The sequence below is a fragment of the Capronia epimyces genome, assembly GCF_000585565.1.
Source record: "Capronia epimyces CBS 606.96 chromosome Unknown aczIQ-supercont1.2, whole genome shotgun sequence".
NCBI lineage: Eukaryota > Fungi > Ascomycota > Eurotiomycetes > Chaetothyriales > Herpotrichiellaceae > Capronia > Capronia epimyces.
This window is the reverse complement of record NW_006912905.1, coordinates 146,916-163,350: the sequence shown is the minus strand read 5'-3', so window position 1 is coordinate 163,350 and position 16,435 is coordinate 146,916. Positions and strand designations below refer to the sequence as shown.

General features: G+C 56.0%; 4 protein-coding genes across 4 annotated transcripts; 2 read left to right on the top strand and 2 right to left on the bottom strand.

The window, feature by feature from the left end:
- Positions 1–1,035: 1,035 nt before the first annotated feature.
- On the top strand, positions 1,036–3,762 carry A1O3_01882 (CAMK/CAMKL/AMPK protein kinase; the record flags this gene model as incomplete). Its single annotated transcript, XM_007732025.1, has 1 exon — positions 1,036–3,762. The coding sequence occupies one exon, from the start codon at positions 1,036–1,038 to the stop codon at positions 3,760–3,762; it is 2,727 nt and encodes a 908-aa protein (XP_007730215.1).
- A 772-nt stretch (positions 3,763–4,534) lies between these two features.
- On the top strand, positions 4,535–6,325 carry A1O3_01881 (uncharacterized protein; the record flags this gene model as incomplete). Its single annotated transcript, XM_007732024.1, has 3 exons — positions 4,535–4,642; positions 4,765–5,464; positions 5,583–6,325. The coding sequence occupies 3 exons, from the start codon at positions 4,535–4,537 to the stop codon at positions 6,323–6,325; spliced, it is 1,551 nt and encodes a 516-aa protein (XP_007730214.1).
- Positions 6,326–7,224: 899 nt separating this feature from the next.
- On the bottom strand, positions 7,225–11,759 carry A1O3_01880 (structural maintenance-chromosome 4; the record flags this gene model as incomplete). Its single annotated transcript, XM_007732023.1, has 3 exons — positions 7,225–7,455; positions 7,521–8,084; positions 8,265–11,759. The coding sequence occupies 3 exons, from the start codon at positions 11,757–11,759 to the stop codon at positions 7,225–7,227; spliced, it is 4,290 nt and encodes a 1,429-aa protein (XP_007730213.1).
- A 479-nt stretch (positions 11,760–12,238) lies between these two features.
- On the bottom strand, positions 12,239–14,674 carry A1O3_01879 (phosphoketolase; the record flags this gene model as incomplete). Its single annotated transcript, XM_007732022.1, has 1 exon — positions 12,239–14,674. One exon carries the CDS (start codon positions 14,672–14,674, stop codon positions 12,239–12,241), a length of 2,436 nt encoding a protein of 811 aa, XP_007730212.1.
- Between the last annotated feature and the right edge of the window lie 1,761 nt (positions 14,675–16,435).

Below are 16,435 nucleotides of genomic sequence, written 5' to 3'. Positions count from 1 at the left end.
CATTCGAAGCGCATTTGTACGAGTCGGTTCTGGCTCCAAACGATCCTACAATCAATGCTCAATGGACTCACTCGATGAGTCCTGGTAGGTCATGGAACGTATATCGGGTCGAGGTAGCAGGGGGTGCGGCCCCTACGTGTGGTAGTGAACGGCTGGTGTTCAAGGAAGAATACATGGCAGAGTATTGGTTCTTCCACTTAGGAGGAGAGGATCTTTGGACGTCGCTCAACAATTTCAGTGGCGGGACAGAGACCAATCCCTGACCTGAGTTTCGCAGGCTGAACCGTGAGGCACATGAACGGTACCCAATGCGAGAGAATTGAGTGACGATGCATGCTGGAAGATGGGGGGGATTGATGGTCGGAAGAGGGTGCTTGTATCATGGTAACAAATAGTAGACAACCGTTCCATGCAGTCCCTGGTCTCGACGGGATCACTGGGCTTGGATCGAAAGCGACGGTTCGGCTCGTGAGAGGCTGAACCAGAGCCAGGTCTCGAGGAATCAGTGGGTGGCATACAGAGTACATGTATGTAATGAAATGTACGGACTACCGAGCACGAAGGATGCTGGATATGGTTCCCAACCGAGTAGCTCAAGCGAGCAGCGTTATCCAGCTTAGCGTTAGGCAGTGCGAGTCCCCCAGAAACTCCCCCGCCGCGCTGCTCAACCTGAAACCCAACGAACAGCAAGACGGGCCATTCATCATTCATTTCAATCACTCGGTCTGCTCTGCTCTCGATGCCCCCCTCCCTTGCTCTCGACCTGGTTGAGATTTGCTATATATTGCAAGCCACTCTACTCTGACTCACCCTCTCCGTCAGATCCTCTTTCTTGTGGTTGGCCACAGTGTATGTGCTTCCAAGTGCGTCGATCGGGACGCGCATGACATGCTCAGCCTTAGCCACCGATTCAGCGATTACTGGTGAAAGAATATCCTTGGGTCCTTGAACCACTCTGACTACCTTTCTCTTTCCACCCCGACGCATTAGGAAGAGGCGCCGCCGTCCCGGTCTGCTTTCTCTCGCGCACCCAACATGGCCTCCGCCATCAACGACGACGAACTCTCCATCTCCCTTCCTCAAAATGAACACACCCGGCCCAGACCATCTTTACCCGCGGTCGCTTGTCCTCCTTCGCGGCAGAGAAGCGGTCAGACGCCTGTGGCAGACTCTCCAGGCACCATCCGATCCATGAATCGGTTACATCAGTACAGCTTTGTCCGCAACATCGGTGAAGGCTCGTTTGGTAAAGTCAAACTGGCGAGGCATAAGGTTACCGGGCAAGAGGTTGCAATGAAGACCATCAATCGACGCAAATTGATCAGTCGAGACATGGCCGGCCGCATCGAACGTGAGATTCAGTACCTGCAATTACTGCGACATCCGCACATCATCAAACTGTACACGGTGATCACCACCAAGACGGACATATACATGGTTCTGGAATATGTGCCAATGGAACTGTTTGATTACATCGTCAAACATGGTCGGCTAGGAGAGGCCAAGGCCCGCAAGCTATTTCAACAGATCATTTGCGCCGTCGAATATTGCCATCGACACAAGATCGTGCACCGAGATTTGAAGCCGGAAAATCTTCTGCTTGATAAAAACATGAACGTCAAGATTGCCGATTTTGGGCTAAGCAATATCATGACCGATGGCAATTTCCTCAAGACCAGCTGTGGAAGCCCGAACTACGCTGCACCCGAAGTTATTGGCGGAAAGTTGTATGCTGGGCCGGAAGTCGACGTTTGGAGTTGCGGAGTCATCCTCTACGTTTTCCTTGTCGGCCGACTTCCCTTTGATGACGAATTTATCCCGGCACTGTTCAAGAAAATCCAGGCCGGGACATTCCATATTCCGTCGCAGACGCCTCCGGGTGCGGTGAACCTCATCAAACGTTGTCTGCAGGTGCATCCCGTCCACCGTATCACTATCCCCGAGATCCGACAAGATGAATGGTTTGTCAAGGATCTCCCGGCTTATCTGGTTGATCCGGTCGAAGAATTTTTGGACACGGGAGTTGACCCCAGTAAAGCAATCGACCCTAGACAACTGGCGCCTGGGAAACCGCCCGAGGTCGTCGAGAGGATCCATGAGCAGGTCGTTGGAAAGCTTGGTCGGACCATGGGTTATGCCAGAGAAGATGTCAAGGACGCTCTTAGCAAAGATGAACCAAGCGCCATCAAAGATGCCTATCTTATTGTGAGGGAGAATCAACTGATGATTGACACGCAACAATACCGAGCCGAAAATCCTGAGCTCGAGTTGTTCATGGCTTCTTCACCACCCGTCGAACCTAACTTTCCTGGGTTTCCTGGTTCGCCGCCCGCGGGTCGAAGATACCAGGACGATGTGAAACCGCTTACGCCGACACGAGGGGAAGGCCACCGATCAAGCCGCACATTGTCCGAGACGCCTTCATTCCGAGAGGAAGAGAAGCCCAGGATCTCGAATGTCCGCGTCTTGAACACATCCCTTCCTCATGTCCACGAGGAACTGATGCAAATCCGAGAAAAGGCGAAGAGCAGAGGCGAAGACCCAGACTCAATTCTGCATCCGTCCCAGGAGGAGAAAGACGACGCCGAAAGCCCGATTCCGGAAGAAATCAAGGATGAAAATGGAAACCCCATTTATCGATCCAAAGAAGAGCAAGAAGCGACATCCCGTGCACTCAAGCCACATTCCAGATCAGTGACTTCTATGAGTGTGTTGCGAGATCCGCAGTCCCGACCCGAAGGCTTGACGGGCATGTCGCAAGATGAAAGACGACCCGCGGCCTCCAAGCCCAAGCCACGAAAGTGGCAGTTCGGCATCCGGTCTCGAAATGCACCGTATGAAGCGATGAAGTGTCTTTATGGTGCGCTCCGAGCTCAGGGGGCTGATTGGGAAGTCAATCCGTGGCTGCTCCCGGAGTCACTGCCCGACGGTGAAGACGACAAGGACCTCATTCCCGCGCCGCCTCCCGAACTCGCGCCTGGGGAACGCCACGCCGTCCTCCAACAGAAGCACTCTTGGCTAGATGAGCATTACTACGTGCCGCGGGACCCTTGGAACATCCGGGCCCGAGTCTTGAAGAAAGGGATGCTGATGCCCGGCGAAGCGCCATCACTCTCGGCCCACAGCTCTGCTGTCAGTTTACCAGCGGAAGCACAAGACCAGCTGAAAAAACACATTGAGCAACTGGGGGGTTATGCTTCTGATGATATTGCAAAGGCGCTGGGTGTGCATATCTCAAACGGGTCAACTTCCAAGGTCAAGTCACCCGGGGAGTGGAACACTCAGAATCAGGATGCGTTCACTGGACCCGGTCAGCCCATGAGCCGACCGGAAAGTCTGTCAACACTGAACAAGAAGATTCCCAGCGAGCACATTGGGGTGTGGGTGTTCATAGACATTCAGTTGTATACTTTGGAGAGTGGGACTTATGTGGTCGACTTCAAATGTGACGGATACCAGAATGTCGTTTGGCACGATGCCAAGAGAGAGCGGGAGAAGAGCAAGACGTCCAGCAACAACAGTGTGGTTACCAGTCCGTCCGCCAGCCGACCAACAAGCGGGTTTGGAGAGCTCAGTCATCCCAGTTCGGATCGACTGGACGAGGAGGGGTCCGAAGGGTATTGGAAACCAGTCAGCAAACGATACAAGAACGTGGAAAAAGAGATCTCGAGTCCATATCCGTTTCTTGACGTTGCCAGTGACCTGGTAGCTCAACTAGTAAGTCGAGGTCTCGGGCTCACAGGAAGAGAACAGCAGTGCTAACTGAGTCTACAGTGGGGTGGTGCTGCTTGATGCTTGATGCTTGATGCTTTAACTGTGATGACCACTCATGACGGACTACGATATAATCAGCAGATAGGCGCAGGGACAGACCTCAAATGGGGGTCACTTGGGACCGCGGGAAGCAAGAACCCAGCCTTATGTGAGACGGGTGGGATGGAATGACAGGACGGGGACCATTGCCATGGACGATGGGAGCTCGATATGTGGGAGGATGGAGGGCACATGGTAGCTAAAGCTGGCCAGCAAGAAAGCAAAGAGGCAATCAACCACTGCGCTGTGCTACCTCTTGTACATGGCACCTGCATGGTAGAGATGATTAGGGAATGTGTGAACATGTCTCTCTTGTAGGTGTCTTGCTATGCTACGGCAGCCCGGTCGCGGTCACGTGCCCAGACCGGATATAAAATGATCAGGTAATCCGGAGTAAGGAGTCACGAGTACGGAGTAGATATTACGACACATATCAGTACGCAGTTTAGGTGCCTCCTACTAGTCGTAGTTCACGTCTCAACACGCGTCCTCGGCCTCAACCTCCATCCCCTTATCCCTCCCACGCTCCTCTCCGTGTGCCCGCGGTCAGGCACTTATTGGCGCTTCCTTTCCATCTAGATTGCACCCTCACCACATTCTCTGGACCTGCCGCCGTTCCCCAGGCCAAGGTCCGCAGGCCAAGATCCGCAGTCTTGCAGATGAATCCCGCCCAGCTCGGAGACGACCATTGTACATTGCCAGCGACGGCGACGGCGACAGCATGGGCCTCGCGGCGAAGCTGAGGTCGTGGTCTCAGGAACTGACGGCGTACTTCATCTACACTCTCCTGATTGCCACGCTGGGCCCTCTTTTGTTTGGCTATCACCTGGTAAGAGTGCCTTCTTGACGCTTGTTTCCTTTGGTGTGCCTCGTCTACCTCGGTCCATCCCCTTGCTCCTCCTGGGCTTCCAGGTTCCAAAGGATGACAGGGTTCCTGATGCTGTTGTCTAGGCCGAGCTCAACGCTCCCCAAGAAGTCATCACATGCGCCAAAAAGACTATCACGACAGCGGCGGGCAAAAGCCGCCAGCCATCCGCGTCCCTGTCCCTGTCCATCTCAGGCCTGCCGCAGTGTATCCCCATGAACACGGCGCAGATCGGGCTGGTATCGTCCATGTTCACTCTGGGCGGCCTGATCGGGGCTTTGGCGGCGGGGCCCCTGGCAGCTCGATACGGCAGACTAGTGGCCATGCGGGCCAACACAGTCTTGCTCGCGCTGGGACCGGTGGCGGAGGCTTTGGCGCCTAATATCGGCGTGCTGGCGGCCGGGCGCTGGGTGTCGGGCCTGGGGGCAGGAGTCGCGGTGGTGGTGGTGCCCATCTACATCTCGGAGACGGCGCCGCCGCGCGAGAAGGGCTTCTTCGGCGCCTTCACGCAGATCATGACCAACATGGGCATCTTCACCACCCAGTTGCTGGGCTACTTCCTCAGCCGCGGGCAGCTGTGGCGCGTGATCTTGGCCGTTGCCGGCATGGTCGCCGTCGCCCAATTTGTCGGCCTCCTCTTCGTCGTCGACAGCCCCGCGTGGCAGGCCGACCACGGCGATCCGAGACAGGCCCGGGCGAATCTCAAACGCATTCGTGGGCCAAATGTTGATGTCAACTCGGAGGTTGCGGCGTGGAGAGTACAGCCTGCTGCTGCTGATGGGACTGGTGTGTTGCTTTCCATTTTTCCCCGTCCTGTCGCCTATTGCTTTACTTGAGACACACTCCAAGTGAGCCACACACGCATTGGGCTTCGGCTGACCACGTCTGGCCTGACATGAAACAGAAGAAGAAGAACAGCAGACGCTCCTCGGGAACAGCGACGGCAGCCCTCAAAGGTCGGGCGACCGGCCAACGACACCGGCGAAACACGACCAGGCCCCGGCGCTGGGGATCCTCGGGGTGCTGAGGTCGCCGACGCAACGACCGGCGATTGTGGCGGTGGTGATGGTGATGCTGGCGCAGCAGCTGTGTGGGATCAACAGCATCGTCATGTACGGGGTGTCGCTGCTGGCGGACCTGCTGGCCAGCAACTCGGCGCTACTCAACATCCTGGTGAGCATCCTGAACGTTGTGGCGACGACTGGGTTCGCGCCGCTGGCCGACGTGCTGGGCCGCAAGACGGTCATCTTGGCCTCGATCGCCGGCATGGCCGTGTCGTCGGTCCTGCTGGGCCTGGGCATCCGCTCATCCATTCCCGTCTTGTCGGCCGTCAGCGTGCTGCTGTTCGTCGCCAGCTTCGCCTTTGGCCTGGGCCCCGTGCCCTTCATCCTGGCCTCGGAGCTCGTTGGGCCCGAGGCGGTCGGCGCCACCCAGTCCTGGGCCCTCGCGGCCAACTGGATCTCCACCTTCATTGTCGCGCAGTTCTTCCCCGTGGTCAACGAGCGCCTGGGCAAGGGCGTCGTCTATTTCGTCTTTGCCGCCCTGGCGGCCGCCTTCTTCCTCTTCATTTCCTACTTCGTCCCCGAGACCAAGGGGAAGAAGGACGCCGACGAGGTCTGGGGCCGACCTCCCCGGAGAGAAGATTGATGCACCGAAAACCATTGGGGGCTTGAAAATTCGAGCTGTTCTGCTTCTGCTTTGAGGTCATGAGCCGGGGATGTGAGAGTGACCCGTAATCTGCTACAAAGGTATAGGAAGATAGGAATATTGGAATCTAGGCATATAGGAATATAGGCATATAGGAATATAGGAATATAGGAATATAGGAATATAAGCATTATATGTTATATTAAGATAGCTACATGTAGTGAGAAGATTGTTATTTTCTTGACCAGAATAAGAAGCGTTTGGCAGCCGTTGGGCTAAGCAATCCCTCAGAACTTCCTCTGAACGTCCTCGTGCTGTCGCGTTCAGGGTCAGAGACTTGGTCTTACATACGGGCCGCCGCAGTCGGCCGTCATGTCATGTCGTGTCGTGTCTCCTCTCCACGGCTGGTGGCAATCAAGCAGTTGAAACCCAGTCATCTGCACCGCCTGCGCCTGCGCCTCGAACGTGATGTGATGCTCGCAGCAGTAGCATGTCGATGCGGTCGGCCTACGGAGAACAGAGTACATACAGAGTACCGAGTACTGATTAATCTCAGATACTGCCTTATGGCTTATAGTGATAGTACATGTCACACACAGACACATTGTTCCCTCCCGTGCCTTGGGCGTCCGGTACGTACATACGTACAGTACAACTTTGCATGAGATTTACAGCATGACCTCCCAAGAAGAAATGGAACGAACTCTTCGCCTCGTAACGTCGTGAAATATCTTGTACAGCTCCCCGTCACTCTCTTGCTGCAATCCCCCGCCTCGGCAACAAAACATACTGTATGTACCCTTCCATATCACCTGCCTTTCTCTCGTCCGCTGTCTCGGTCATACAACTCCCGAAGCCCTTCTGACGGACTGTCACTGTCACTGTCACTGCCGTTGTCCTTATTGCGTTGGTTGTTCCCGCTGCGGCTGTTGCTGCTGCTGCTGCTGCTGCTGCCGCCGCCCCATGGCAAGATAATCGCGATTCTCGACAGTGACGCTCTTGGTCATGTGGTTGACCTTGTAAATGCCTACCAGCCGCTCGGCCAGTTCAAACATGTTGTTTCGCAGCGAGATGACGATGAACTGGGCGTTCTTGGTCCGTTCCTTGATGTATCCGGCCACGATCGAAACCTGTCACACCCGTGTTAGTCGCGCCCAGCTACACCGTTCCATAGGCCATGCTGGCTGCTACTTACATTGCGGAAATCCAAGGCGGCATCAATCTCGTCCATGACATACAGCGGCGTGGGCCGGTACACGTGCAGGGCAAAGACCAGCGCCAACGAACTCAACGTCTTCTCGCCGCCCGACAGGTTGCCAATGTTCTTCCAGCTCTTCTTGGGCGGCATGACCGAAAACAAAATCCCTTCGGAGAAGGGGTCCAGACTGTCGACCAGCTCGAGCTCCGCGTTGCCGCCGAGCGTGATGAGCTGGTACATCGACTTCAAATGCGACGAGATGGTGGTGAAGCCGGTCATGAACTGCGTCAGGCGAAGGTTGCGAAGATCGGTCAGCCGGGTTTTGGCAGCATCGCGCGTCTTGACCGCGCCTTTGAGGTCAGAGGTGCGGGAGGCCACTTCTTCGCACCGTCGGCGGTATTCGGCGATCACAGAGAGGTCGACACTCGAGGCATTCGACACTTTTTCTTCGAGCGCGGCGATGGATGCCACCAGGTGGTCTTTGGACTTGTCGAGGAGCTCATCACGCGTGAATGCCTGCAGTTGCCGGCGAGCCTGTCTGACGTCGGCGGCCGGTTCAGACTCGGTGGGATGCTCTTCTTGGTCGACATCCATGGCGTCGGGGTCCGCAGGGGCAGCATCTCGCATTTCCGCGTCCTCGTCCTCGCCCTCGCCCTCCTCCCTGTCGGCTGGCTTCTGTTCTGCCGGCCCTGGGGGATTGCCCTGTAGGTTGCCCTCTAGGTTGCCCTCTAGGTCGGCGACATCATGCAATGTCAGCTTCGACAGCTTTTCGGCCCAGTAGCGGTTCTTCTTGTTGTTCTCCGCCAGGATCTTCTGGTTCTCCTCGAGTTTGTTCTTCATCTCGATTTCCAGCGCGCGGGTCGAATTCAGTTCCGCGGCCTGGGCGTCGAGGTCTTTCTTCAACGCGGCCAGTTCTTCCTTCATGGCCTCTTGTGCTTCTTGCGTCTCGTCGGCCCGGGCCCTCAATTCAGACGCGCCGGATTTGTGCTTGGCCATGTCCTCTTCCAGTCGGGCACAGTCCTTGGACAGCGATTCAAGCTCCCTTTCGGCGTCCGCCTTCGCCTTTTCATTCTTGGCCTTGAGCTTGTCATTCTTCGTCACGGCCACTTCGGCGTGGGAGATGTCTTCGGTCAGGAGGTCGATCCGCTCCTTCAACCCGTCCACCCTCGCCTTTTGGCTTCGAAGCTGGATCCCGCCGACTTCCATGATCTTGTCTTGTAGCGCCTGAATCTCCGTCTCCAAGCTCGTCGTCTCCGAATGCAATTTCTCCAGCTCTTTGTTCGTGCCGGCCATTTGCTTCTCCAGAGCCTTGATCTGCGAATCGTCGGCAGAGGTGGTGGCGAGCTCCGCCATCAGATCCTGGACGCGTTTCTGGGCATCGGCGAGGTTTCGGGTGTTTGTCTCAATCTCCAGGTTGATCTTCTGAATCACCGTCTCCAGTCGGGGGACTGCTTCCTGCTTCTCGAGCAGGCTCGCCTCGAGCTCTCTCTGTCTCGCTTGAAAGGCTTCGAACTGCCTCTCCAGCTGGTCTCGTTCGGTTTCCAGCTTCTGGACTTGCTCCTTGCTCGTGTCAGAGGACAACTTCGACGACATGGCCCCCCGGGCCACACGGGTGCCGCCACCGCTCATCGTGCCCGACACGTCAATCAACTGCCCATCCAGAGTGACGACCCGCCATCTCTTCGCCCCGTAGGCGATCCGATTGGCTTGCTGGAGATCTTGTGCCACCAGGGTGTTTTGCATGACGCTGTAGAATGCCGGTGCAAACCGGAGGTCCTTGGGCCTGATCAGGTCAAACAGTCGAGGCACCTCCTCCGGCGTCTGGATGGGAGCGAGATCTCGTAGTGCCAGTTTGTCCAGCAGAATGAAGTTGGCGCGTCCAAGGTTGTTCTTCCGCAGATACTCAATGCACTGTTGCCCAACCTCGACATTGTCGACCACCATGTTTTCCAGGCCTGGACAGGCGGTCGAGATGGCAACGTCGTACTTCTCGTCAATGGCGCCCAAGTTCCCCAGGCGGCCGTGGAAGCCGTCGATGCGCCCCGAATCCTTGAGCCGCAGCAGCCCTTTGAGCACGTTGCTCTGGTTTTGACTGCTGGCGAGGCTCGCCCGCGCCTCGTCTGCCTTTTGTCGAGCCGACGAAATGTGCGCGCGAGCGTCGGGTTCGCTGGCGGCCAGTTTCTGGAGAGCGTCTTGGATCTTCCTAACATCCTTCTCCAGCCGGGCCTTCTCATGCTTGCGTTGCTCCATCTCCTCGAGCTTCTCGACCCGGCTGGCTTCGATGCTCTCGATCTTGGTGTTGGCTTGGTCAATGGCCTTCTGGCCACGGCTCGCCTTCTCCCGCAGAATGTCAAGCTCGGATTGAGCGACGGCAAGGGCCGACTGCTTCTGGTTGATCTTTTCGCTCCAAGGCTCCAACGCCTTCTGCTTGGCCGCGATCTGGTCGGAAAACCCCTGCGTCTTGCCCTTGAGGTTGTCTCGGATCGCGGCGAGCTCTTGCTCTTCCCGCTGCATTTCCTTCTCAAGCTCCGCCACCTCAGCCCCCTTGCGCCGCACATCGTCAGTGTGTTTTTCCACCAGACTCTGGGCTTCCGACGCAGTCAGTCGGCTTGAAGTGGCGAGCTTTTCGGCCTTTTTTTGCTTGCCACTGATGAACTTGCGCTTCTCCTCCAGCTTGACGTTTTCCTTCTCGTACTTGGCCAGTTCCTTTGCAAACTCCTGCGCTTTTTTCTCAATGCATCCATACTGCTTGACTGCCTTGCTGTAGGCGTTTTCAAGCTGTTTAATCTTGTCCTCATTCCCGGCGTGTTTTTCCAGTTCGGCGTTGAGTTGCTGCTGGATTTCCTGGATGGCCTCCTCGGTGACTTTGGCGTTATCCTCGCACTCGGCAATGTAGATTTGATACAATGCAGACTGTTTCTCTGCCAATTCATTCTCGTCGCGGATGAACGCCAGCGCTTTGTTCTTCTTGTCCTCCAGGCTATTCTTCTCCTTTTCTACATGTTGAACTCGCCCTTGTTTCTCGATGCAGATCTCATTGAGGCTTTCCAGCTCGACTGCCGCCTCTTCGATGGGAGTCTTGTATTTGGAGGTTCCGATGATGTCTTCCAGGTACTCCAGCAGCCCGTCGTCATGTTCACTGGCGGCTTTCGGTTTCATCTGGGCTATTGATTCGACTTCACCCTGGAGGATGAGGAACCGCTTGTGATCCAGATCGATGCCCTTCTCCTTGAGCAATGTCGTCACGGTGGTGAAATTAGTCGTTCGACCATTTAGGTAGTAGTTGCTGGAGTTGTTCTTGAACGCTTTCCTTGAAACGACCAGTTGTGCGTCGGGGACCACCTCGTGCTTGCCGCCAGGTAGATCGACGATTTCTTGGAAGTAGACCTCCACCTCACAATACTCGAGATCTTGATACTGGGCCGAATTGTGGATCAGAGCCGAAATCTTGCCCTGTCTCATCTTGCTGGCTCGAAACCCAAAGACAAAAAGCAACGAGTCAATCACGTTCGACTTGCCAGACCCGTTCGGCCCTACCACCGCGGAAAATGAGGCATGGAAGGGGCCGACCACCTGTCTGCCGGCATAACTCTTGAAGTTGGTCATCACCAGTTGCCGAATGACCATCCGCGATTTGGGTCCGGTCGGCTCCTCCACAGGCGGCGCCGCCTGTGCTCTGGCTCGTATCACAATATCCATCGGCTTTTCCAACACCATGTCAACCGGCCGCGTTGCCTTGAGCAAATCTTGATCCAGCTGAGGCCGCTCATTATGGTTCAAGGCCTTGCTGGTGATGTCCTTCAACGGGGTAGCCTGAGCTTGATCAAGTTCGGGTGACCTAGACGCGTTCGGGACAGGTAATGGCGGCACAGGGGGTGTAACTGACGACCGGCGCCCTTTTCGGGGCGCAGTGCTCTTTCGCTTCCGCGGAGACGGGCTCTTGGTGGGAGAGGCTGGTTCGCTGGGCGCCGCAGTTGCTTCCGGATCGAATATTTGCGATGGCTCGATGCCTTCTCCGGTCTTGACTTTGCGGGATCGGGCCGACCTCTTTGGTGTTGCGCTCGCGGTTCCGGTGGTCTGTCTTCTTGTGGACTTTCGTGGGCTCCGTTTAGGAGCGGGCGTGAACTCTTCGTCGTTGTCTTCCTGGACCAAACTCAATTCGTCGTCGGATTCTTCGACCACGAAGGTCTTACGCGCCGCGCGACGCGACGGTCGGACGGGCGACTCGGCAGACATATCGCTATCGAGGGGGAGGGTGGCCGTGGTCCGTTGGTGGTTATCGATGACGGACGCCGCGCTACAACCTTGACAACTCTACATTGAAATACGAAAGCGAAACGAGAGGCACGACCGACTCATTCTAGGTAATGGTGGGATATTTGTTGATGGGCGCCGGATGTGGCTAGCGTGCCGTGGCCAGGAGATTAAGCCAATCACAACGCATCAGCTGTTCCCGCCGCTTTATCCTTCAATCTTGATGTCGTTCCCCAGTCTGGCCTCTGGTGGCCTCATGTATTTATTATCTCATATAATCAGGAAACCTGCAAAGCTCGGCCAAGCCGGAGAAACGAGTCTGTTACAATCGCATAATTCATTCGAGATACGTTGTGTGCCAAAAAGCTCTATAGTCGCATTAACCGGCTCTGTCAGCATGGAGCAATGTCCATCTTCCCCCGCATTTCACCGAAGCCCACGCCGCGTTGGTTTACATCCGTCTAAAACGGCCAGACCCATTTCCTGATGGATTCAGGATCAATACCCTCGTGGAATGCCTCGTTCTTGCATTTGATCTGTTCGTTGAGGAGCTTCTCTCGGGCACTGGCACCCTTGTTGCCGAGACCGGAGATACGGTCCAACGCGTCCATGGCAAGAGAGAATCGGTCGGTTTTGTTGCGGATGGCCAGCTCGAGAGGCGTGTCAATGTTTCCCTTCTCGTTGTAACCTACCACATGCAGGTTGTGCTGGCCCTTCCGTCGGTATGTCAAGCGATGGATGAGCCATGGGTAGGAGTGGAAGTTGAAAATGACGGGCTTGTCGTCAGTGAAGATGGCGGTGAATTCCCCATCACTCATGCCGTGGGGATGCTCTCCGGCCGAAATCAGTCGGAACAAGTCGACCACATTGACGAAACGGATCTTCAGCTCCGGCAGGTATTCGCGGAGCAGAGCTGTGGCGGCGAGGGATTCCATGGTCGGCACATCACCGCACGAGGCCATGACGACGTCCGGTTCCTGTCCTTGGTCATTGGACGCCCAATCCCAGATGCCAGCGCCCTTGGTGCAGTGCTCAATGGCGGCTTCCATGTCGAGGTATTGCAGGTGATCTTGCTTATCAGCGACAATGACGTTGACATAGTTGCTACTTCGGAGGCAATGGTCCATGCAGGACAAGAGGCAGTTGCCATCGGGAGGCAGGTAGATCCGGACAACTTCGGGAGACTTGTTGGCGACGACGTCGAGGAAACCAGGGTCTTGGTGGGTGAAGCCGTTGTGATCTTGACGCCAGACGGTGGCCGTCAACAGGATGTTCAGAGAGGCCACTTTGGCACGCCATTCAACCTCGAGACACTTCTCAATCCACTTGCAGTGCTGGTTCACCATGGAGTCGATGATGTGGATGAAAGGTTCATAGCTGTTCAACAGGCCATGTCGTCCGGAGAGTATGTACCCTTCCAGCCAACCCTCGACCGTATGCTCGCTCAGCATTTCCATCACTCGGCCTTCATAAGCCAAGTTTCCGCCATCGGCATCTTCGTCGAAGTATTCGCCGAGCCAAACCTTCTTGCCAGCCGCGTAAACGCCGCCGAGTTTGTTCGATTCGGTCTCATCGGGGCCAAAGAGACGGAAGTTGGTCTGGTTCTTGGCGATGATATCCCGCAAGAAGACCGCCATGTTCGACATGCTCGGGGCCTCGGTGGCGCCTGCTTTCTTCACCCTTATCGTGTAGTCACGGAAATCGGGCAACTGCAGGGGTTTCTTGATCAATCCCCCGTTGGCGACCGGGTTGGCGCTCATGCGGCGGTTTCCCTCAGGAGCCAGCTTCTTGAGTTCCGGGATCAGCTTGCCCTCCTTGCCAAAGTACTTTTCCGGGTTGTAACTCTTCATCCAGTCTTCCAGCAGCTTCAAGTGTTCCTTGTTACTAGCAACGTCCGCAATGGGGATCTGATGGGCTCTCCAGAAGCCTTCCAGGTAGTGGCCATCGAGGGTGCGGGGGCCAGTCCAACCCTTGGGGCTACGGAGGACAATCATGGGCCACCGGGGCCGGAAGGCTTTACCGGACTCACGGGCCTTCTTCTGGTAGGCTCGAATCTCGAGCACACACTTCTCCAGAGTGGCAGCCATGGCGTGATGCATGGAAACAGGGTCACTTCCCTCAACAAAGTAAGGGGTCCAGCCATAGCCAACGAAGAGAGCTTCGAGTTCTTTGTGGCTGACACGTGCGAGGATGGTGGGATTGTTGATCTTGTAGCCATTGAGATGCAGGACGGGGAGGACGGCGCCGTCCGTGATTGGGTTGAGGAATTTGGTGCTGTGCCAACTGGTGGCCAGTGGGCCGGTTTCGGACTCGCCATCGCCGACCATGGTTAAGGCGATCAGATCCGGGTGGTCAAAGACGGCGCCGAAAGCATGTGAAATCGAGTAGCCCAGTTCTCCACCCTCGTGCAAGCTGCCCGGAGTCTCGGGGGTGGCATGGCTGCCAATGCCGCCGGGAAAGGAGAATTGTTTGAAGAACTTGCGCAGGCCTTCTTCGTCTTCCGACTTATCCGGGTAGACTTCGCTGTAGACGCCCTCGAGATATGACTGGGAAATGACAGCAGGCGCGCCGTGCCCTGGGCCGGAAATGAAGATGGCATCAATGTCGTACTTCTTGATGAGGCGGTTGAAATGGACCCAGGTAAAGACCTGGCCGGCGTCGGACCCCCAGTGGCCCAGGAGGCGGGCTTTGAGGTGTTCGACTTTCAACGGTTCTTTGAGGAGGGGGTTTCTTCGGAGGTACAGCATGCCCAAGCAAAGGTAAAGACTAGCACGCATGTAGTCGTCGATTTCCTTGACCTCTGCATCGCTAAGGACGGTTTCCTGAACCGTGGCTCGGGCTTTTCCGTAGGCCGAGATGCTCTCGACGGAGACGTCGGCGGCGGCTGCGGGGGCCATGATGGAGGTTGAGAGAGACCGACGAGCAGCGGGCTCTTGTAACGGTCGACGAGGGAAGGATTGTTGGAGGTGATCGATGGTATGAGGGAGAGGACAGTTGGGGATGAGGAGGAGGAGAGGGGTGAAGCAGACGAGAGTGACGAAAGAGACAGGAACTGGGTGAAATCAATAATATATAACTCAAGACAGCTTCAAGCACAGCGGTACGGCCGGGGAGCTCTCTCCACCGACTCGACCTACGTACTAGGTAGGTACCGTATTAATTACTATAGGTATTTAGCACCATGACGGATGGCACTGTTACGTCGACAGGCTGTTATCATCAATAATGCCATCATCCCTCAACGATCATCATCCGACCAAGACCACCCTGCCCCGGGCTACCCAGAGCTAGTCCAATCCAGACTCCCGCCCAAACATTACTCGTGCATAAACAATAATGTAGCGACCAACTAGTTGCGTTTTGCCTTTTGCGAGCTACGAGGTGCCAGGGTGCCAGGTGCCAGCTCTGGTCCAAGCGTCCATCTCCGCTCGAGCTACCATGCTCTAATAACGAGAAAGAGAAGGCTGGTGTGCTTGGACGGGCAGGATATTATTATTCACCAAGCTGCGCCGTGAGGCTGGCCGTCGAACCGGGGGACGGCCTGTGCTCGTGGAAGAAGGAGCCGTTTGGGCCGTTTGAACCAGTCAGGGCTTTGGAGGCTTCAGGATCTTTGGGAGCTTTGGGAGCTTTGGGAGCTTCGGGAGCTTCGGGGCCTTGAGGCAACCATGGATGCCACTGGCAGGTGGGTGTTGGAAGGCGGACGCTGACATGATCAGAGCCATCGTCATGCAAGATCCTGATAAATGAGGGACCAGACGACAGCTAGCTTGGTGATTGGACACCAGGAGCAACACCTGCGGTCGGCCTGGGAAAATCAAAGCGAGACCTTGACCAGACATGTGGGAAGACAGAAGACACGAGAGCGTGGTGTGGGAATACGATAACTTACAATACCAAGTGGTGTGAGGATGGAGCGATATACGGCCTAGTTCGGCAAGGCGCAGGCGCAGGCGCTCAGCAGCTCCGGTGCCCAGTTGCCGCCACAGTCCGGATGCGAGGCGAGGCCCTAGGAGCCTTAGGCCTGAGGACTTAGGGGCTTGGTACCTACGACGTAGGCTAAGGGGCTAAGGAGGCTAAGGCTTAGGGGCTTAGGCCTGCTTAGCCTTGGGCCTCTCCAGATCTCGGCTGCCGTCGATCCCAGAAACATGGGACTACTACGTATGTACATAGTAATAGTAGTAACAACAAAGAAAAAGAAAATCCAGTTGCTCACCTCCCGACACCTGATATCCATCTCATGCAACTTTCCACGTTGCCATCATGATCTGCTATCTCAACCAACTCGTCTAGGGCCTAGGCCTGTCATTCGAGTTCAATCCAAGCCCAGCGGTCTTCCCTCAGACATCCAAGTGGCTATTCTCGACGCTCATGTTGAACCCCCATCCATGTTCCCACCCACACACCCCTACAGTACCACATGCCAGTGCAGCAGCGACCTACGGAGTACTCTATACTCTGTTCCCACAATCCTCGCCCAGTCTCTCAAGCCCCCATCCAGCCTTTCTGCCAGGTCCATTTCCCAGCTTATCGGGTGCAGCATGAAGTCATCCATCGCCCGGCTCCTCGAGGACTCGGTATTCCCAATTGGTGGTGCACATCTCTCTTAGACATGGCCTCTCGATGCTCAGCACCCTGCTTCTTTGATCCCAATGTCACTT